At 30.6% G+C, this 23,759-nt stretch overlaps 1 protein-coding gene across 12 annotated transcripts in view; it reads left to right on the forward strand.

Annotated features, from left to right (window-relative positions):
• Mp (collagen XV/XVIII-type protein multiplexin) overlaps window positions 1-23,759 on the forward strand; it is a 334,556-nt gene that overhangs the window by 258,083 nt on the left and 52,714 nt on the right. For 10 of the 12 annotated variants that reach the window (XM_086910412.1, XM_086910414.1, XM_086910417.1 and 7 more), the window contains one exon: window positions 15,599-15,670. The exons of the other annotated variants lie outside the window; for them this stretch is intronic. In XM_086910412.1, the coding sequence (XP_086766538.1) occupies window positions 15,599-15,670 (72 nt within the window). The remainder of the gene's footprint in view (window positions 1-15,598; window positions 15,671-23,759) is intronic. 12 annotated transcript variants of the gene reach the window in all.

Raw genomic sequence — 23,759 nt, forward strand, 5'->3', positions numbered from 1 at the left:
GAAATTATAGCAATCGCAAAATTCTTTGTTATAATCAAATTAAGATCATATTCTAAAAATCTCATGTTGAAAGGTAGGACATTTATCTGAATATGAGAATATGAGAATATATCACGATAATGAAGCGTACAACTGAGCTCTGGATAAAAGCATATCCTTTTCCCTTTTTTTTTTTTCGTTCAGAATATTCGTGAAATATAGATACATATCTCTTCTCTCTACGCATGATCGTTATATTTTATTCGAAACCATAGAATAAAGCTGAGAAACAATCGCGCTTAAATTTAATTTCACTTGTTTTTTAGATAAAATAAGAGAGAATATTTAAATATGAAATATATTTTAAAATCCACGAATATATAATATACCGTTCGAATCTCTCGAATTATTATAAAACTATTTAATTATAAAACTATTTACATGCGAAATTCTGAATGAAATCTATAAAATCATTCAAATTTTACCACTGATATTTGCCATAAATTAATATTACCAGAGAAATATATTCAATCAAAGAAATTTAATATAAGACTAATTATAAAAGTAATTTAATTAAAAAAGTTTCGATTATAAAAAAGTTTACATTGCTTTCAGTTACACGAGTTTCGAACAATTAGTACAGCAGATACTGTGCAGTTTGAAAGAACTTGCTCGAAATGTCAGAACAGAAAGCAGATGGCTCATAGAACGAAAAGCAGCGAAGTTAGCAAGAAAAACTTTTGATATAATGTTTATTTAAAAATGATGGATATAAATACTTGGACCAGAGATATCTTTATTTTTCGAACATGTAACACGATAATATTCCATAACTTTAAGTATAATCTATTCTTTTTTTTCGATTCAATGGAAAAATATTCAATATTATTATTACTATTAATCAAATCTTAACCTTTTTCATTTTATAATATTAATAAACTCACCTATTGTAGAAAAAAATTTAATCATATATGATATTTTAATCGTCCAAAAAAAAAAATATCGAATAAAAATTAATATAAAAATTTCATTTAAATTGATATCACAAGAATAAAATTATCACAAAATCAAATGCTCTCTAAAATTATCATCTCGAAAAATTTAAAGATAAATATTCACCTACGAAACCTATTAAGTGTCATAAATTCACAAAAAAAAAAGAAATAACACGATTAAAAGATTTATCATTCAAACGATGATTACCAATCATCGAGACCTGATCGAATAAACCGAAATCACTTACATTTCGCGTAACACCCGTTACCCGACAACCAGCAACCCGGGTACAAAGCTAATTGTAATATGGCGAAAACACGTTTAACAAATTGTGTGTACGATTAATTAGCTCGTTTCACGGCCGTGCTAATAATCGACCTGGTTAGAGCCGGATGATCGACACGGAATCGGACACGTGAAAAACAAATTGGCGATACGTGTCACGATTATACCGGGGAGGCGGGGAAGGGGTGATTGTGCCGCAACACTTTTAATCGTGAAAATTTACTCGACTCCGGCCGGCAATTAAATCTCGTTCATTTCCCGCCGTTTCGTCGTATCGATTTATAAACGAATTAATCGATGACACCGGCAACACCGAATTTAAACGACAATTTTATCCTGTCTATGTTAAAACGTTATAACACGAGGAGGGCGAGATTCGTTAAATTTCACGAATGACTTGCGACACGTTGTCCTCGGAATAAATCAGGTTAATGTTTTAAATCAATCAATCTCTAAATGCACTTGCTCTCTCGATAATACTTAAATTACGTGGGAACGAATTTCCTTTGATGTTTCGGAAATATCGAAATTTCTGGGCCAGATTTTTTTTTTTTTTTATATATATTTAATCCTCTTGAGTATCAAGTAACGTGGATTTTAGACGTACGTGATTATTTATTACTTGGAAATTTATATTTAAAAAGAAATTGTGCTCGTTGTATTTGGCAGAAGATATAATTTTTCAACGTAAATGATATTTTTTTCAAGTGGAAAATATGTGAAGGTGAATTTTTCTTTTTACTTTAGAGTACATTATCTTTTTTCTCATTGAATTTAATTAAATTACCGTCATCTGGTTTGATAATAGTATGGGCAAATTTAATGTCATAAATTTTACAAATTACAGTATCGGATAAAAATTTTGTAAAATTTATGAAATTATCGATATTATTAAGTATAAATTATTGTATTCAATCCAAGAGGATCTAGATAATTGAAACAATATTACATAAAAATTTTCCACTTTGATTTTTATACTATACAATTCCAATTTATACAATATCGTTGAATTCAATTGTACTTAAGTTTATCTACAGTGAAACTGTTATATCCTGAGATATCGAATCGAAAGTAGCAGAAACTTTAATTAATTCAATTGCAAACAAATAGATTTCAATGCTGTTTTGTATCAAACTGTTTGTATTGTACTAAATTATACTTCAACCTACTTTGCTCGTTATCTTATCAAACGTTTCAGACCTACATAATTCGGCAGATAATTTCACAGAGCCATAAATATCATAATAATATTATCAAACAGAATCGAAACAACTACCTTTTCAGAAACAAAATTTCATATACATACATATATTTTAATTGTCTTAAAACATATCTTTCCATTATCACCTTATTAAACGTAATACTCTACGTGTCTTTTCACAGATTTTCGCTTATTAAGTAAACCAAAAATGTCCGCAATACGTGATTAAAATGCATATTTATGCAAACAGGAGAAAAGAGAACTTGAAATGGAAAAAGACAAAAATAAAAAATCCAATTACGAAAATCGAAATAAACGCGTGACACGAATATCGGCATCCAGAAATATTTGAAGAGTTGATCATTTGACAAATAAAATGATCAAAAATATACATCTACCAACATAAAATATTACCAACATACATGTTTTATTAAATTTCGATTGATAATCATTCAATCATGGCAAAGTTTTATCTTCAAGATTCAAAAGACTTAAAGTTGTCTTTTAAAGTTGAAGAACAAACATAAAAAAAATTGCTATTGATGAAGTAAAAATCTGGAAACGCATTAGCCACTCATGAAAGTGATAGAGAATACCAAGTAATTTGATTTATTACAAAGTAATGTGAGAATGCCAATATAATGAATAAAGAATGATATAACTGATGTTTTTCTAAAAAGCTTTGAAAGTTGTGGAGTAACGTGACGTGTACTATTTTAAAGTAGTGATATTTTGTGAAAGAGAACTTCGATCCTGCAATTAAAATTTATGAATTTTCAGAGGTCATCTGAATTCACTCATCGTTTATATAAATCCATAGAATCGGATTGACTATTCGTGTGTCTCTTGTCGATCGTCGATGATTAAAATCCTGTCAATCCAAATGTCTATTATGTCATTTGTGTCCCTAATTCTATGAATATGAATTCTAGGATTACGATACGATCTATCGAATAGTTCGTAAAACTATTTTAAAATACTTTATCAATCCAATCCTTTTTTTTTTATGATAAAACGATTGATTAAATCGGTGAAAAGTAGCAAAATATCGTTCTCTGTACCATAAATTTCAGAAATTGTGAGATTAATCCGAACAACGAAAGTGTTTGAAATAATCATTTATTACGAAACTAGTTTTAAGATACTGTAAACACTCTAGTATCCATCACTGTCGACAAATTATTCTCGCATCAATTAAAACTCTGTGTAAAGTTTAAAGTTCAATGTTAAACTTAAATCTAAAATGGACCACGTTAAGTTTTCGAGTAAACTCGAAAACTTGAAATCCAAAGTTCAAACTTAACTCGTTAGAGTCTACGCGAGAGGGAACTCTAGAAATGAGCAACTTGTAACAGAAAACGCGGAGCAAAATAAAAATATGAATTTTAATAAAAATTCATTCGAATTTGAATAATCCAGTTGCTTTTTTCTAATCACGATAATTTGAAACAATTAATATTCTTATTATTAATCATTAGGATTAAGCATTGAAATCATCGATGCTATTTTATTTCAATTTTTGAATTATGTTTGTTATTTTATTTGGAATTAATCGATACAGGTTCACGAGTTATTTTATAAATCAAAGAATTGTAAATTCTTTTACACAATTTCACATACATGCATACCATAATTAATAAGGCAATTGATTTACAATTAATTACATTAATAAAATAATTCATTATACCATGATTATTATTCCTTTCGTTATTCTTCGTACAATTGTATAAATGTAATTTATCGTCGTAAGATAAATCGACGTGAACACGCGATAAACACTTAACATCAATTAATCATAGAATTATACCTACGAAATTCTTACATTCCTCATCTAACGTTACACACATCATTTGTCCATCATCGTCCATCCTCACTCGCCAAAAATACACGTCACCTCCTGAATATATGCAAATATACATATGCAAATACTTATGCGCATCGACCCAAATCCCTTTGAGCCGAGCCACCTCTCCTCGTTAACAATGCGTTTCACGGGGAAATTAGCGTGCACGATAACAAAATTCGCGAAATTGAATCGGTCACGATGATCGCGCGTGGCGAGTGCAAACCGTGCCAGATTCGTGCGAACATCATTTCGGCAAACTGTAGAGATGGAAAAGTGGCGAATATCGAGTACGGGGACGCGAGTTTCGATCGTGATAGAGAAGTGGGCAAGGCCAGAATCGGGAAATGGCCGAGCATTGTTTGCGCTTGAACAATGGGGATCCATTAAAAGCCGCGGTTTCGTTTACTCGCGAATTATACATTTACGTGTACGGCGGACAAATGGCTGCGATTTGTGAGCCGAACGAGTTCGTCACAGGACGTTCTTTTTCGCAGTTTAATTCTCGAAAGATTCGTCATTGTGAATTTGTATTATCTTCTCGAGAATTTTTCTTTTTTCTTTTCTTTTTTTATTTCGATTATTTAACGCGCGAATCAGACTGAGAATTTGTGAAATTTTTTGAAAAAGGTAGAGATTTCAAATATTGTAATGGGTGTTGTAATTTTTGAATATTTTGTAGATTTTTATATATGTATTTAAATTTTACGTAAATACATTAATAGAGAGATATTGATAATTCGAGTGATTTGATATGGAAAATAGATTTCTAACCTTTCATTTGTAAGAGTGCAAATAATAGGAACAAATGAATTTTGATATTTCAATCTTCAAGCAGAGGAACAATTTGCAAAAGTTTTTTCGCTAATTATTGAATCTTTTTATCTCTTTTTTCAAATAAAAAATAATTTAACTATGTAAATACGTATTAAAATTGTTTCAATACTTTCTATAATTTTCTGATTATGTTAAAATTCTGTTCGATTCGAAGAAATAATTTTTCAAATAAGTAAAATTTTAGTTTTAAATATTTCTCAACTTCAACCTCATGATGGAAAATTTTAATTTTTACAATTTTAACATTTTCCTCGCAGGAGAATCCATATTGAACGAGTTAAATAAAGGTCATAACTTTACAGCAGATGTAATAAATGTTTTATAAAGGAAATTCTGAAATAATATGAATATGATTGTCATATAACCATTCAATGCATGTAATATTTCAATTTTTTACTTCGTACTTGCAATTTTTATCTTAAAATTAATATAAATATATACAAAATATCCGAATTTCTAAAATTCTGAATTAAATTAATTTGTTAGAAAATTTACATAATATATCATTTACCATCAATTTTAAAATATCTTCTATATTTAAGAAAAAAGCACTCAGAGAAGATTAAAAATTAATAACTTCTAAACACACCTTTAAACAATTTTCCAAATAATATTCTCCCTTTCAAACAAAATTTAAATCTCTTCGCAACAATTTCGAGGAGATTGAAAAGTTAGAAAGCAAAGATAAATTCGAGATAAATTTTTTTCTAAATGCGGTCGATAAATTTTACACTTCTAAAAATCGGCCAGACACTTCAATCGGATCCACCAACTCACTCCGCGTCTGTTCATCTTTGAAGTGGGCGTCTGCGCCCGTTTTCTATATATAAAACAGCCGATGAACAGGACGCAGAAGGCGGACGCCGAAAATTCTACCAAATATTTAATCTCCTCGAAAACCCGCTATCCGCTTAGAGAAGCATTAATTCGATTTCTTATCGCGCTCTAATAAATCCGGAAAATTAAGCGTATTCCCGCTTGGATCTGCCCTCGTTCCATCTCCTCCACCCAAGGGAGGATTAAAATTTGCCGGACGTCTCGGTATTCTCGCTATTCCTCTTTTGTTGAAAATGGAATAATCGCGACTTGGCTTTTGAGAGATCGGCCAGCATGCGAAAAAAACGAAAGAACGAAGGAAGGATAATTGCGTGAAGGAAAAAGGTTGAATGAGAAATTTTTTATTTGTTTACAGTGATTTTTTTTTTGTTGTATATATCTTTTGCAGTGACTAGTGATCTGATCTGATTTGATTTCTAGGAGTTAATCTCTCGTTCTGTCAAACTGGGTCACTTTTGATCCACGATATAAATGGCATTTAGTGTGTATAATTTAAGGTTAAGCGGTTGTTAAAAAGTAACTAGGTCACTTTTTGTTGGTTATATTTATAATTAAAGTAAGTAATTGATGAAAGATAGAAATGTTTAAAGAGTAATTTTAGATTTCTAGTTCAGGTTAATTGCATCGTGTCGAAAGTTAAAACAAAAATGAGTGAATATTAATATATTTTTATTTTTAATATCGTATTGCGTTATAAGGAAAACTTAAATTCATGACAAATATCTCGATACTTTTATAATTATAATTTCGAATTTATAATTTTTTCTTTAATTTTCATCGAAATACTCTCTTCTCTCTCAATTTAAAAAAATTTTCAGAAAAAATTTGTTTTTATAACTTGTTCTTTGAACAATATTAAATAATATTACTATGAATCACGTTTCAGAATGTATATTTTCGTTGAAATAAAGCGGCGTTGAAAATAGTGATAAGCAAGCATAATGACGCATTTATGTGCACGCGGCTATTTCACTGCGAAAGTATCTATAATGGTCGATTCTAGAACAAGAAACGATATTTCAGAAACATTATTATACATCATATATTCATAAACTTTAAATCGTTGTCAAAATTTTGGTATGTATAATGTTTCCAAACGAGTAATACGAGTAAGATAAGAACACGATATATTTCACGTTATCTCACGTAAATTCTGTTTGAGATAATGTTACTCGATCAATTATCCCCGTTAAATATAACATTTCATTTTCGATAAATCAATAAGTCAAACACAATTATCCAAATTAGTAAAATACGTATACGCGTAGATTGAAATTGTTTGCAATAAAATGTAACGTTTAATAATTGATCATTAGTCTGATCTGTGCAACTCGTTCTATTATTTATTACTTTGTATTATTTTAATAAATTCATGAGCAATTTCTCTTTATTGTTAAAGTTTTATACCTGAAGCGGAGAAACTTAAATCCATCATAATTGAATATTTTGACACGATGACTCTCCCTTCGTGAATTCTTAAATATTGCTTGTTTTAACAATGAATTGTATTCAATATTCAGTATTCAATAAAATTGTTTAATGTACGGTGTGAACGTAGTTTCAAGTATTTTAAACAGATACATCTAACGTATTAAATTTTAAAAAAATCCGTAGATAACTTTTCAGAGACCTTTGAACTTTTAAGAATTAAAAATCGATTTTATCACTTTACATCTCCATTACAGTTTCATCATATCGTTGATATTAATATCTTAATAATTATAAAAAAATCACTGAAGAAAAAAAAAAAGTAGCCACGTGCCCGGATATTTCTAAGTGGGATACTCTAAATATAACCTCTCCTAAGAGGTTCCTAGAAAAGACAAATTGCATCTTAAGTAACATATCAAGGCTCGTTATTGTCCCTCGTTCATAAGCAACAGAGAGGTTTATTCGAGAAAAAGGGGAAAAAGAAGTTTTTCCGCGTAAACGTGCGCCGGTATTCCCCATTTAAATGCAAATGAAATCGTCGGCGCAGGCCGAGTGAAACAAGTAAAATTAAATTCAGAATCAATAATAAGTTTGCATATTCTTTCTCAAATGTCTGGTTAAGAATAAACATCCCGTCAAACTTCCTCGTATCGAGGCAAAAAAAAAAAAATAATAAAACGGATGCTTCGGTGTTGGAAAGGACTTGAAATTTAAATTATTATTACAGAAAAAAGCTTTTAGAAGGATGGAATGAAATAAAACTGAAAAAAAAATTATCTAACATATTTCTATCGTTGGAGCAAAAACGATAGAAATGACGATTAAACGTGTCATTAATCTTTAATTGATACACGATTCACGCGTGTTTTAACTCTATTAAATATATGGCCGCACGAAAATGGCCCACTCGCTATCCACTTTCGATCGAAAAGAACTTTTTATCCCGTGGAAAATTTATATAACATGGACGGAGAGAGACAAATTTTTTCTTTTTTCTATTTATTTCTTGTTTATTTATTCGCTCATGTATCCATGACTCTAGAAACATTTAACACCCGGGGAATAAATAGAATTGGCTTTTGTTTGAACAGTGACAGTTTTGGGATGCAACTGGTAAAGTGGATCACGTAAAACGATCACCTAGATTATTTTTATTAGTAGTGAATCGATTAAAGCACTTTTTTCTTTTTTTTCTTTTTTTTTTTTCGAGTGGGTAATACGATTTCAAAAGATTTTTGAAGCGATATTTGATATTTTTTTCAATGGAGAAAAATTCGAATTTTTTCCGATAAATTTTTCGAAACATTTTAATCGTACGTGGTGATAATAATTTTTTCTATGTATTAAAATTTAAAAAATAAATTGTGTAAATTGAAACGAAAAATAATAAGGAGCGAAGCATTGTGTCTCGACGCATTTTCTTAAAATTTATGAAGTTCTTATAGGGTTAATGATAGGCATTAAACAAACTTCGTCGCCTTAGGCGCCTTGGTTTCACGCGAACCGGTCCTTCTAAATAGGTCCAGGATTCCCAACCTGTATTTCGCAACCCTTCCCAATGAAATCGTTTACGATTAATTTTAATAGAAACCATCTTTACGATAAATTCTATTAAAACGATTGTAACATTATCGTATTTATATATTCTTTACAATTATTTTTATTAAAAGAAGAAGAAGGGAGAAAGACTGTCAGCATTAATTTGTTTCAACATAATTACTTTCCAATATTCTTCCATTCCATATAACAATTTATAATTCAAATACAAGAGGATGACAAGTCGCAAATTATTGGATTATTGCAAAGAAATAAAAAAAGATTAATAACTTTACGATATTTCATTATTAATATTGATCTCAATATTGAAAAGATACCATCACCACATAACATAAACACTTTTCTTTAAAACATTACTTCAAACCATCTTGCAACATACAACAATTCTATTATTCATATTATCAATTTCTAATAATCCTTTGCAATATCACTTAATCACCAAAAACTGTATTAGTTTCTACACAAGATTCTAAACTGGTCATTCTAAAAAAAAAAAGGTTGGGAGACACTGCGAATAGGTGTTCCTATTCGCGAACCATCTCGGCACGTGTTATTTGTTGATGCTTCCTCTACAGGAATCGCCGGCCGTAAAACAAGCTTCGGGACCAGAACCACTTCTCCCCTCTCTTTTATTCTTCGCCGGTGGGTCTCGTGGCGTCTACCGCGGCGGGACAGTCATTCGCGTTCACCTCGAACGGAACCATCGGTCGCTACGCGGCCGGAAGTGCTCGTTTTCCATCCGATTAGCCCGTTACTTGACCGTTCCGTCGTTCGTACCAAACTTCTCGCCCGCGATTTTCCGCAAGAGCACGTTCCCTCCACGGGAAAATCTACTGCCACCACCTTCCTCCCTCCATTTCCTTCGTCGATTTTCGTCGATGAAATATCTCGCATTGTGGAACGCTTGGCTCTCGAAGGAGTGTTCGTAGTTGGAGCATTTTGTTTATGTGAGTTTTGGGAGAGAAAAATCGAGGTTTCTGGATTTTTCCGGATGAAATTTCGTTTACGGGCGTTTCTTTCTTTCAACAGATAGGTACGTTGATCTGGATCTTTTGGGGAGGGGGAGATTTAATTCTATGGTCTTCGAGTGATATTGCTTGTGCGTACTTTTAATCTACGTTTATTGGAATTAAAATTTTTTTTATTTAAGTAAATCGTTTTTTAAAGGGTTTCAAGCGTTTTTTACGGATTATTACGAATATTATGATAATTCTTCTATAGTCACGTTTATTTATTTGATATATTCTCGATGGAATTTCGAGTTTATTCTATTACGATTAATTAGTTTGGTTAAAATCAAGGATATCGATAATTTTGTATTTTGTATAATATTTTGTATAATTCGCTTTTGAACAGGAAATTTTTATCAACTTAAATAGCATGTATTAAAACAAAGGAGATTAATATTAAAACAAATTTGAGCATGTTTCATTAAAATCACAAAGATGAATTATAAATTTCTGAATATAGTGTGTTAAAGTGATTGAACGATTAAAAATATCGTAATATTGATTTTTTTTCGTGTTAATCAATGATAAATTAAAATTAAATTATTGAAAAAAAATTATTAAAGAAGATAATAATCGATAAACAAATTTAATGGTATAATCCTGTATAGTGAAACACAAAAATTCTCAATGACGGAAGTGTACTTATAGGTCATTCGATAAAATTATGCGAGGATCGTTTAGTTGCGGTTGCAGGCTGGGCATAATAACATATCTTGATCGACAATCAACTCCAACATAGTTGTATCGATTAGTCGATACGAGAACAGGAGGAGCTGGCTGAATTGTGGCTATCCTGTGCACGATCAATGCCGTAATCGAAATCAAATGGTTGCAGTATAACAATTTCATCAATTGATCTCTCGTACGTTCGTATCAACGATAATGCTTGTTATAAATAAATATAAACATGATTATCGGCTAATAATTATTAATTGTATAAGTTTAATTCTATCATTTATAAGATAGATTTTCATCTTTATTATTTTTAGAAATATTTGAAGAAATTTTGGTTGGCAAAAGTTATTATACTTGTAAAATATTTCTTATTCATCTCCATTTAAAAGAGAATTTAAAGAAAATTGTTATTATTACTTCAGACTTCTGTTCTTCCAATATAACAAATATTATAAATTAAGTTTTTCCATAGGTTCAAAAATAATGGAGATACTCGAGAAGATTAATATTATTAATCCACTCTGTTCACGTATGAATTCTAAAATTCGTACTTAATACATAGATATTTCCACAAATATCTGCCTTCATCGCAATTTATCGGCATTTAAACCGACCACACCGTTCCATCCAAATACTATAATCATCCCTTCTCCGTACCCTCTTCTTAAACTCAAATTTCTTTTCGCAACACCTTCATTTCGTCATTATCAGAAAAAAAACCTAGAAACAAAAGAAACCATCAAGAAGAATTAATTACCTTTCCAATACAAAAAAAAACACACACACACATAAAAAAGAAGAAGAAGAAGTAACACAAAATTGGAAGAAACGAGAAAAAAAAATAGATTCCTCATCTTCACCAACACCCAAACCTTCCGTGGAATCTCAATAAAAATTCATCTCGAGGGGAATTAATTCCCATTCAAATGGGTTTAACAGCCCCCAAAGGGATTTTGGTACTTTAAAAATTACCAAGTCTCTCTTCTGTTCCGCGTTAAATTTCCTAAAAAAAAAAAAAAAAAACCCTTGATCGCGTCTTAATCCACGATTAACACCTCTCCTTGTCTTGATTTAATCGGCGCGAGAACGACTTTTTCCATCGGGTTGCAAATCCGCAGAGAGGAAGGGAGGGGGATGGAAAAAATCTGCGGCAACCTGGAAAAAAAACCCCTCTGCGCCCACGAGCGAAAAGCGTAAAAACGGATGCGTGCCCCATTTAGGAAGATCGATCGAACTTCCCGCCGAACACTTGCCCAATGATCGATGCCTGCTTCCTTTTTTCACGCGGATAAACGAACCGTGGTTCGTGTTCGTTTGTCAACCGATGGATAAATCGCGAGTCCTGCTTTTTGCATCCTCTCCTCGACGTTCTATCCGCGACGATAAGTCCGCGAGTGGAGATTTGTTACGCGGTGATGGTGATTATGGGGGAGGAAGGGACTCGAAGATGGTTTGAAGGGGAGGATGGAAGTTTTGATTGGTGCTTGAATTTTTGCTGGAGGAGACTTGATGGTTTGTTTGTTTGTTTGTTCGATTTTTATTCGAACGGATGAGAATGGAGAGGAGGGATTGTGGTGGTCTGTGGGGTGGCTCGTGATCGATTTGGAAACAGTGGATAGGTGTTATTTGTATAAGTGTTATAACTTTCTGGTTTTTCTACTTTTTTGTTTGCGTTTTATTTAAATGACACGTTTTGAAGGATCTTCCATTTTTTTTATTGATTTTTGGAAAAATTGATGTTTCTCTGAAATAGAGGTGTATTAATGGTTGAAAGGTATAGGAAATGGAACAAGCTTAAATATAATTCTTTTTTCGTATGAAATATCATACAAAATTGTGTATATTATTATTAATTTAATCTTTTTGCATAAAAGAATTAGAATTATTTAATTTCTCATCTTTGTACAGTAACTAAATTTGACTAACTATTTGGAATCTATTAAAATATCTATAAAATTTATTAAAATAATTTTTAATGAATATCAAATTGATGATTGCAAAAGATTATTTTTATAAATGTTTTACAATCATTAATGCATTTTAAGCGTAAACTGTTTTTGAAGAAAAAAGAATTAACAAAAAATCGGTGAAGCTGACACTACAAAGAAAAACGCGATAGGATAACTCTCTTTTGAATTTATTCGATCGTTTTCACATCGTGAAAGAAAAACTGTCCTCGTAGATGGAAAACTTTCAATCAAAGTTTCAAGCCAGAACAGAAAGAAAGAAAAGACAGAACGAATCGTTCAGAACTCATAAAAGTTAGTCGTGAAATTTTTCCAGATAAATTATTAGTCAAACCACGGGGTTGGCGATTAATTGCAATCCGAGAAAGATCGTCGTGGATCGTGCTGTTCTCTCTATATTAATTATTCCTAATTAACAAATTAAGTTTTATTCTTTTCTTTATGCCATTTTATTTTTCTTTATATTTTTTTTTTATATTCGTAAAACATTTTTAAAGAGTCAAACATTTTCAAACATTCAAATTGAATACAAAATATATAAAAATATTAGTTGAAACTTATTTATGAGTAATTGAAGTTTGCAGATAGAGTGAACTGGTGATACGACGAAGATAAAACTTTATTTCACATCTATCTCCATCTTGCTTCATTTGACAAAACTTATTTGATGGTATATAATAAATAAGTTTCAAATGATATTTTTCCTATCATTTGACATCAAATTTTATTTTAATCAATCAACTAGAAATCATGAATATATTAATTTATATTATATAACTTTGTCACGAGCAAAGTTATTGCATAGCATTATGAAAATATTATTATGTTATTTTATTAAATATAGAAAATATGCCTCAAACTAGTATAATAATGAAATAAAAAATTAACATAACATTATAATAATTATAATATAAATATAAAATAATAATAATAATAATTAGCAAATTTGATGGAAAATTTGTGCCATCTTAATTGATACACTAACATTAGTTAAAAATAACAAATTTAGTCATGATTTTGTGATATAGAATATTAGTAGTGATAGGAAATTTATTTGAAATATAATCAATAATGACTTTGAATGACAATTGAATTAATCTGTAAATTGGAATATGAGTTAGAAGCAAAGTTTTCCAAATAATAATAGTAATAATAATATATCAAGATTTCTAATAGAGCATCAAACATCATATTTATGAGAAGTATTGAAATCGATATTTACACCTAAAAGACGATTAAATTTCTCATTTTACCTTGTTTCCAGAAATAATTTGTTCACACAGAAATTCTACTTTTCTTGGTTAAAATGTTTTATCTAGAGTTTCGAAATACATAAAAGCTGCAGCTTTCGTCACTTTTTTTTTTTCAAACGTTCTTGTTAGGAAAAACAAATTAAACTTGATTCCAGATCCGTGCAAACGACTCTTTGTAACTTTGCATAAAACTTAGAATCTTGAAAAAGTAAAAAAAACAGAGAATAGGGGATGGAAACTTTTAATCGAGACAAAAGATTAATTAAACACCTATCGCACAGGATTTTTTTTAACTTTAAGGAGAGCAGCGTAAATATTTTTCCTTTTAATATAATCATTCGCTTCGAAATTATGTTATTTTTCATGATGCGAATCGGGGCCATTCCTTTGAAATTCATCGAATCATCCTACAAAATCGACGTTAATTTGCTCGTTTCACGCCACGAAAATTTATACTCGAGAAAGGCACGAAGAGTTTATCGGTGGAAAAATATTTGCAGATCCGTGTGGAAAAGCTTACATCGTGATGTAAACGTTAACATGATCGCAGAACTCTCTCTCTCTCTCTCTCTCGCGCGCGCGCGCGCGCGTGCGATGCATAATCCAGATTTGTCGCGAAATAAATCGATGAACACGGGGGAATTTATTCGTACGGAATTAGATCCATATCAACCGACCGAATTCGTTATCGTAAAAATATTGTGTATTTTCTCGCGATTACCCATCCCGCAGCGTTGATAAATATCCTCCTCGAATTGAATTCGCGCGATTGATAAGCGTATTATCCGCGGAAGGAGGAAGTGGATTCCGTTGTCGCTCAGGATTCCACCGTGTTTCTGTTGATGCATGGGTGGAGATCGATTTGCATTAAAATGGGGCAAGGAAGTAGGTAGTTTCTTAGGTGGAGATAAGTTGACATCTCGAAGGTGTATTGGATATGGTGGATGGGTAGTAGCGCTGGATTCTTGGAGATGATGCGGATGAATTGTTTGTCTTTTTGACGTGTGATGGAAGGTTTTGTTGAAGAGTGACTTTCTTATTCGGAATGTTGTTTAAGGAATTTTTTTCAATACATTTAATTATATTAGCAACTTTTTAAAAGGATCTATTTTATTAAATACACGATGTTAATTTATTAATTTATTTAATACTTTCGAATTATGGGATTTTTCGATATTTGATGTAATTTAATACAAATATTTTTACATATAAGGATTAAAAATCTTATATTTTTAATTTTTAATAAAATACTTTCATGAAAATCATAAAGTTTAATTATTTGCAATTTGTATTATGATTATTGATATCTTTTTTTGTATGAAAAATTGACATTTATCAATTGTCAACTAATTTTCTTTCGATCTTTGATTCTAATTCTAAGATTTTTTAATGAATCTATGTATATATCTAAAACTGAATGCACGAATATTTTTTTTTATGAACATAATGAATAAAGAGTAAGCAATGATTAATCTTTTTATAGATTGAAATAAAATAACGCTGTACAATGTTTGTCGAAAAATTCAAAGCTTGTTCGAATTTTCGCATTTGTTTCGAAAGCACGGTATTTTAAATTGCAAAGTGAAGTTTTTCGAGTACTGTGACCATCGCATTTCGTCGTGAACAGAACGTGGAGAGAACGTGGAGCAAAACGAGACTCGAGAAGAAAAATGACGAATCATGTGTACCGTGCAATCGTCTACTATTTCCTGATTGTTTATTTAAAGGGTCTACTGCAATCCTTGAAGCTCTATCCCGGACATCCAGCAGATTTGGTAAAATGCACGGCCGACTTTAACGTGAGTACATACTTATAATTTTAAATACACGATTTTAAGTGCATATATCGTAGAGATAGTAATATCGATACGAATAGAATTTTCTTATTCGTTGTAAGCATTGGAGATCTGGCAGAGAAACTTAATCAACGTTAAATTTTTATACTTTTATATTTTAAAAATTACAAAATTTTAAATACACGTTGATTTTTTTCTTTTTTAGAGTTAATACTCTAAAAGCTTGTATGAACAATTACAAAGGCAAATTAGTACTTACTCTCTCATATCTCCTATTTTGTCGACTTCATGTTAATCAAGTTTCATCAGATGGAAAATTTTTGTAATTTTCTGTCGTTGCAAATGGATTCTGCTTTAAATGTCGTAAATATGTTCACTTCAACAACTTTACGCTCATATTTCTTGAATTACAGAACCTTTTATATGATATAACATATTTTATTTAATAAATGATCCATAATTTGAAACGAAGAAAATATTCAATTGTACTTCTATTTAAATTAATTTTTCTATTTTCAAATATATAATAAAATTTTGAAATAATATTCCATCGTTTTAACAATGCTATTCTTTTATTATATACCATGATATAATATAAAATTATGTATCATACAAAATTTCATTTAATTTGAAATTCACCAGACAAAATACAATAACAGAAAAATATCTAATATAAAATGAAAAAACAAATGTTCGAAACAAAAACAGAAAAAAATAATAAATTATTCTTTTTTATGATTTATTCGCAATATGAAATATTTCTTAAATTGAAAAGCGACACAAAATAGTTATCAAATATGAGAATAGAGAAAAATAATAAAAATTCATAATTTCTTTCATAACACGAAATGTTACCCAAATTAAAATTTCTCTTTACGAGGAATTTTAACTTAACAATGCCATGATATTTACCAAGACACAAATCATTGTAAAAAAAAAATTATCTCTTCTAAAATGATTATAACAGTGAAATAATTATTAAAGAAAGAAGAATTTATCAAAGATTCAAGAAAATTGTCGAAGCTTCCCTACAGGGCTAGCCCCAAGGGGCAGCGATGCATCGATGGATCCCGGTGAGTCAGCAACGATAAATCGAGCGATTTATGAAGCGGCACAAGCACGACCATTCTCCAGGAATAATGCCGCTATCGATGTGCGTATATGCACAGGTGGGATGAGGGAACAAAGTAGAATCATCCTTGATTCTCCAAGTTTCGATTTTCTGTGGTTGATCTTGATTGAATCGTATCTTAATCCAAAAACCAATCGATACTTGTTTGGAAATTATCTTTTTTTATTTATATTTATATATATATATATATATAATAAATTTGAGAAATGAGAAAATTTTGTTAATTTCATTATTGATTAAAAAATAGAATTTTTTTAAAAAGTTTTGCACATATTTTGTAATAATAATTTTTACGTTTACTGATACGTGATTGTTAATTACATTACGTGCAACTATAGTAAACTTCCATTATATTGTGATTTATCCAAATACAAGCATTATTTTATGCAAAACAGAAATTATGGGCTTGACGCATTTTATGGGTATCAATGATTTGCACATACATTAAAAATGAAACATCGTTTAAGTATGCGCAATAATTAACCCGATACCCGATTTGACGAATTATTAAAACGGATCGATCTCTCGATAAGTACTTTTTTCTAAAAATAATTCCTCTGTAATTAATCAAAATAAAAAGATAGCAATTTATCTTTCAGAAATAATAATAATCGAGTCGGTCTTTCTCCAATTTTTCAAAATCATATTATTTAATCACTCTCGATCATTCCATTCTCGTTTATCAAATCTCCCTGACAACTCTCCTCCAATCGAGAAAAACAAGCAAAAAGAAAAGAGAGAGAGAAAAAAAAAGAAATCAAATCCCAGATCGTAACGCCAGATCCAAAACCACGCCGTGAAATAAAAGAAGAAACCTTCCCTCCTCGATAAAAGTGATTTAATAAAACGAAAGCACCCGTCACTTGTTCTAATTAACTGGGGTGGGGGAGGGAAAAAAGAAGGAATCCGATGAAACAAAGACGCGTGCGAGTGACGCTTCAATACGATCGCCGATTTATTTAATTTGTCAACGTCAGTCAAGCCGAGAAGAGGCGATGGCGCCACGATCGTGAAATCTTCAATCAAAATATGACGAAAAGCGAGACGAGCGACCCCGTTTCACTCGTAATTAATTCGAGGGACGGGGGAGGGAATTCGTATCACGCCTATCGACCGATTATAACCGATTTCGTAGGGGATTCGCGTACCGCGAAATAATTATTGGACAGTCCAGCTGGAAAACTGGTGGTTTCGTATTTACGAGAATATGGTGATAATGTCCGTCATGATTCCTCGTGTGACGGGCACATATATGAACGTTTTTCGGGGGGGGGGGGGGGGAATACGTTGACGCGATTACTTAATTAACGAGTAGATAACGTGGAGAGCGATAGGATCGCGTGTTAAAAATTTTGAATGGTGGATCGATGATTGCGCGATTTGTTCGAGGATTCGTTTGTCGAGGAGAAATTATTGAAATGAGTTTTTCACGCGAATTATTTTATTATTTTAAAATTACGAATTCGTGTAATTAAGTATCGATAATTTGGTAAACGATTATACGATGAATTAAAAAAAAAGAGAGAAATATGCTACGGATATGATTTGCATAAAAATGTTTTTGTATATTTTAAGGTGTAATTATCTTCACGTTTTGATTACGCTGTGTTTAATTATCCTAATCTCAAGTTTGTTAATCAATTCGTGAACGAGAATAGAAAGAGGCGTTCTTTCACACGGCTAAATTGATTCAGGAACAATCGTTACAGCGTATTATTACGTCATGAAATAATCGCGACCCGGCATCAGACGGTAAAATTAACGTCATTTCGAATTTATGCTTGGTCCAGAGCATTCACCGGCCATCAGTTTTCACGGTTGGCCACGTTTACATTAACACATCCGCTTGATAAGAAATAATAACGACAGCTCGAACGCGACACCATGATTTGCGAACAGGGTTGTTGGAATCGAATGCAACAGGAAATTGCCGATAAAATGAAATAGCTTGTTGCCACTTGTTTATCGAATTTACCAAAGGATGGGCGAAATCTCGTTTTTCGTTTGTCAATTCGAACATTTTAAAAGGTGGATACACTTTTTATTTTTGTTACCCTCATTGGACGTTTCAGAGAAACTCTTAAAAATGTTGCTGCTAAAACGAGAAAATCGTTTGAAGGGCTTTCGTGAAATATTTTGTGAAATTTTATTTTAAATTCGTTTTTTTTTTTTTTTTTTTTTTTTTTTTTTAATAATATTGTATTGCTTTTCCATTGGTGGAATTTGTATTTTGTTTGAGGGTCTTATTTGACGAAAAACGAAATGGACTGAGTGGTTTAGGATTCGACAATAAAAAACGGTTCAGAGTAAATTTAGCATAGAATCTCTGAAACGTGTTGAAAAATTTTGTAAATACAAAAAAGAAAAATAGCGAAAATTTTATTTTTCAATCTATTTTATCATCAAAGGAGAATAATTTAAGATCAAGTATGAACGAGAGTGTAATATCATTCGTTAACAATGAAAATAAATAATACTTTTAGATTTTTTTATTATTAATAAACCTATAACTTGATTTCTTCAATCGAAACTCTAATACTGTGATAAGAATAAAATAATTATACTTCCAAGTTAAACTAAAAAATTCTAAGAATATCGATATATTTAATTATTTATAATTACATTTCTCTTATTCAAAATACATAATTTGTACGAATGATACTTATGTAACACTATCCTCTATCATTTATTCTATGATTATTATTAATAAAATTTCATTCAATTAAGATATATCTCTAATGTAATTTAGGGGGAAAAACTCTGATAAGCTCGTGCTTTATAGAAAAATTTTTAGAAAAATTAAATTATTACCATTTCCTTTGAAGAAGGCCAATTCGAGCCACAGAAATTCTGATGGCTTTTGATGCAATTTCATTTCGGAGATGCACTACAAATATCTGTGCAAATGCATGTAGAAATAGTTCTCAGTTTTCGTTGAAACGTACGTCAAAGAATTTTAATCATCATTTTGTGAACAATTAAATTGTTAAATTGAAATAGTTTAAATTACACGAGTTGAATTAGTTTTTTTTTTTTTACGAACAAATGAAAAATGTTGAACAGTTATAATATATTCATGATAAAGAAGGTATTTTAGTAGCACTTTAATTTAAATGATAATATTCGAAATATTTGAATAAAATTAAAAAAAATTTAATTAATTTATTTTTTATTCTGTATTATAATATTACTTTTATTTTTATTAATACAAAAAGTAAAATAAAAATATCTAAATATTTAATTTGTTTTCAAGAAGTAAAATTATGATAATAGATAAAATTTTATTTATTAGTAAAATGATAAATTAAATAGATAGAAATATAAAAGTATAGAAAATGATAAATTGCATTTGAAAATTATCCATGTCCTTTTTTAAATGCATTAGCCATTATTTATTATACACAAAATATGAATCAAATATTACACTAATGCAACGAGATTAAATGTGAAATGCGATACATAAATTGAGGACGTTCTTTAATAAAGAAACTAATACATATATTCAATGGAATTTAAAATGTCATCTCGATTTTTTAATTCATTCTGCTATTGAAGGAAAATTAACTCGAACGAATAAATATCTATCTAATATTATAATTTTTTATTCGTAACATTTTTATGATAAAATTTATATTCTTTCTACGAATCAACATTTCACGCTCACGACGAATTAGATCTAAGTTAGATCTAGTTTTAAGTTTTAACGAAAATAAAATAGACGGTGAGAAAAAAAAGAAAAGAAAAAATTAATCATAGATTTAATCTCATAATGCAACTGTCTTAAAATAATAAGAAACATTAGAATTGTTTCTTTAAAAAGATCCAAAAACCTTCAATAACGTATAATAAAAATCCTCGAAAACGAAGCAAAAGAAACAAAGGAACCTTAATAAACAATCAAAAGGGCAAAGTCTGAATGAAGAAAAATCACCGAAGAATCGAGCGGGGAATCGCATTTAATCAAACTCTACTAATTGCTACCAAAATCTAGATCGCTTCATTAATGTTAGTCTATGACATCGAATGAAAGAAACGAGACCGTGAAAAGAGGGGCCATTGAAGAGGATCAGAGGTCCACCTTGCCAGACGAAGAGAAAACGCTTCGAACTAGTCGAGACTAAAACTTTCCTTCTTCGATTCTTCCAAAGCAAGATAGGAGAGAAGAATAACAAAAGAGTGAACGAAGAGGAAAAAGGAAGATTTCATCGTCGATCGACGTTTTTCCATCGAGAAATCGGGGGAAAATATACATTATTCTTCTCCGAAATGCTCCTAAAGGGAGTGCAAAGAGTTGTTTCTAGTTTAATTCCAGTAATTCGATTTCCATTAAACGGTTTCCAACCGCGGTGTGTACTCAGGGGAGTCGAACAGTAAACGGAAGAGATTGAGGGGGTGCGCGAGAAGAAGGGAAAAAAGTTGGGTACGAAAGTTTGAAAAACGTGACGAGAAAGGGAAACACGAAATTACGAAAAAAAAAAAAAAAAAGAGAGAAATTTCTCGTTGATATTTGCTGATGAATTCGTGGAATTAAAAAATATCGAGTTCTCTTTTATTATATACATCCATTATTAGATTCATTGTTATATATAGTTATCGATTTCATCTTTTCATTTTTGCTATCTCGAAATTTTATCCGATTAAAATAATCGATGGAAGAGTTATCAGATGAAGCAAGGATTGTTTTAAACGGAAATGTTGTATTTATAAATAGACAATTCGTAACTAATGAAATCTTATAAGTGGAAACTAGAGAAGGAAACTTTATTTCCACTGTTTTTTTTTTTTAAATTATTTGGTAACGTGACAAAATCAAAGAGATTTGGGCAAATTCTAAGGTATAATTTTTATCTCGATAAATCAAACTTAAAAATCGGAATTTTTTCTAAAAAATTAAAACAAATGCTAATCATACATTTTTCTAAAATTAAAAATTTTTCAATAAGATCAGGAAGTAGATCGGTTCGTCTCCTCTCAGTAATTTCTCAGTATAAATTATATTACAAAAGTAACATGATTTCTTTCAATTTTTTTTATCATACTGATAGAATTAATATGCGGTGTTCGATTATACAAAGTTCTAAGACAGTATTTCGATACTAATCTGTTAAACGAACTCTTCGCTAATTACGGGTCCTGATGTGGCTCAAATTGTGACTTATGATTCAACGTCTAAGCTGCATGTATATCCATCTTGCGGCCTTTGAAACGGCCCGTTAATCATGCGATCCGCCTTAAAGTTTACTCAGCTTGCCTCTCGATTACGTAAAGAGCCCGGCTGAATATATAACAGCATCGTGACACGTGATCATTAAGGAACACCATCGAACTTGGAAGACGTTATATCCCGTGTAATATAGCCTTTTTTATGTTAGACGCGCATCCATGTTGTAAATATGATAATGGAAAAGAGAGGAATCGTTAATTTTATGTATATACGATAGATAGATTAAAATATAACGTGTCTAAGTATAATCACTTTGTATCGTGATAAAATTGAAAATTAACACTGGCCGTTGAATATAAATTATCGCGCTTAAAATTAAAATATCGCGATAATCTGAGTCTTTATTGTAATATAATAGAATAATGAACACACGGGAGAAGAGAGGATACGATGTATATCGTGCATAATTTCTTTGAATTTTAAAAAATTTCGAATCTTCCACGATTACTCGATCGATCATGAGATTATCGTTGTAAATTCTCTTTCTTGTAAAATATAAAAATTTTAAACGAACGTTGACGAACTTAACGTGGGAATTCTAATTCTCGAATTTGTAGGTATTTGCAGTCCGGGACGATGAATCGCAAGTTGAACGCAGGATAGGTTTTTAGGGCGGTTATTTGCTCGAGGCGTGTTTAGGGGGTTCTATTAAGCGAAATACCTGGCGAATATTGGTGTGACAACGAAGGATCCTCGTGAACGGATTCGAATTAAGGGAAAACACGATTCGAGTGGTTCTCCAGCGGATTAAAGCAGAATTCGAATTCTCGAGATTCCGACGTAGATACTTCAATGACCAACCGTGCAGAAGCATCGTTTAAAATTGGGCGAACCAATTTAATGATTGCTTGCTCGTAAAAGGTGAACGCTTCGAGTTTTAGTTAACTCGATACTTCGGATTAATCGAATATAATGGAGTATAAATTAAGAGAGAGGTGAATTATATTTGTCCAAACTAAGTGTCTTAAATTATTTGAGTGAATTTAAAGTTGCATGTTTAAAATTGTATCTTTTTGTTAATTTTGTAATATTACGTATATTTCAAAATTAACAGAATTATGAATTGTATGAAAATTATTCCAATGAGAAAAGAAAATAATGGAATTAAGATTTCATAAATTGTGATACAATGGTATTTCGGTTAATTTTCAATAGATTTACAAAATATTTCATACAAAATTAAATATTTTTGACATCTTTAAACGTATATTCAATTATACAAAATTACACAAATGCAGATATTTCTTCAAAATTAATCCAATCTAACAATATTCAAATTCAAAGTAAGAGATACATAATAAACTAAAATAAACTAAAAATAAATGATCTATTATTTCCATGTTCAAACTAGTATTTTTTGAAAATTAATATACAATAATGTAAAAAGATTCAAATTTAAAATAAAAAGTGAATCACAGAAATTCACATACCTAACACCTATAATAATAATAATAATAATAATAATAATAATAATAATAATAATAGTAATACATTCCCATTCTCAAGCTAATTGGTACAATCCGCATCCTATACTTTTACGACGCCCTATTTATTTTCATCCCCCCCCTCAGGCTCGAATAATTAAATAAAAATTTTCGAAATACAACGGTGATGGTGAAAAGGGGTAGCGAAATTGTGATTTAATTTGAAACGAGTGCGCGATCGATACGGGCAAAATGGTAGTCGTATATTGCCACTTAAACTACTTTTTTCCCACCGAATGGTGCATCCAGAGC

Source organism: Apis florea, unplaced genomic scaffold, assembly GCF_048593485.1.
Source record: "Apis florea isolate Af1SG1 unplaced genomic scaffold, ASM4859348v1 contig_3184_pilon, whole genome shotgun sequence".
Classification (NCBI taxonomy): domain Eukaryota; kingdom Metazoa; phylum Arthropoda; class Insecta; order Hymenoptera; family Apidae; genus Apis; species Apis florea.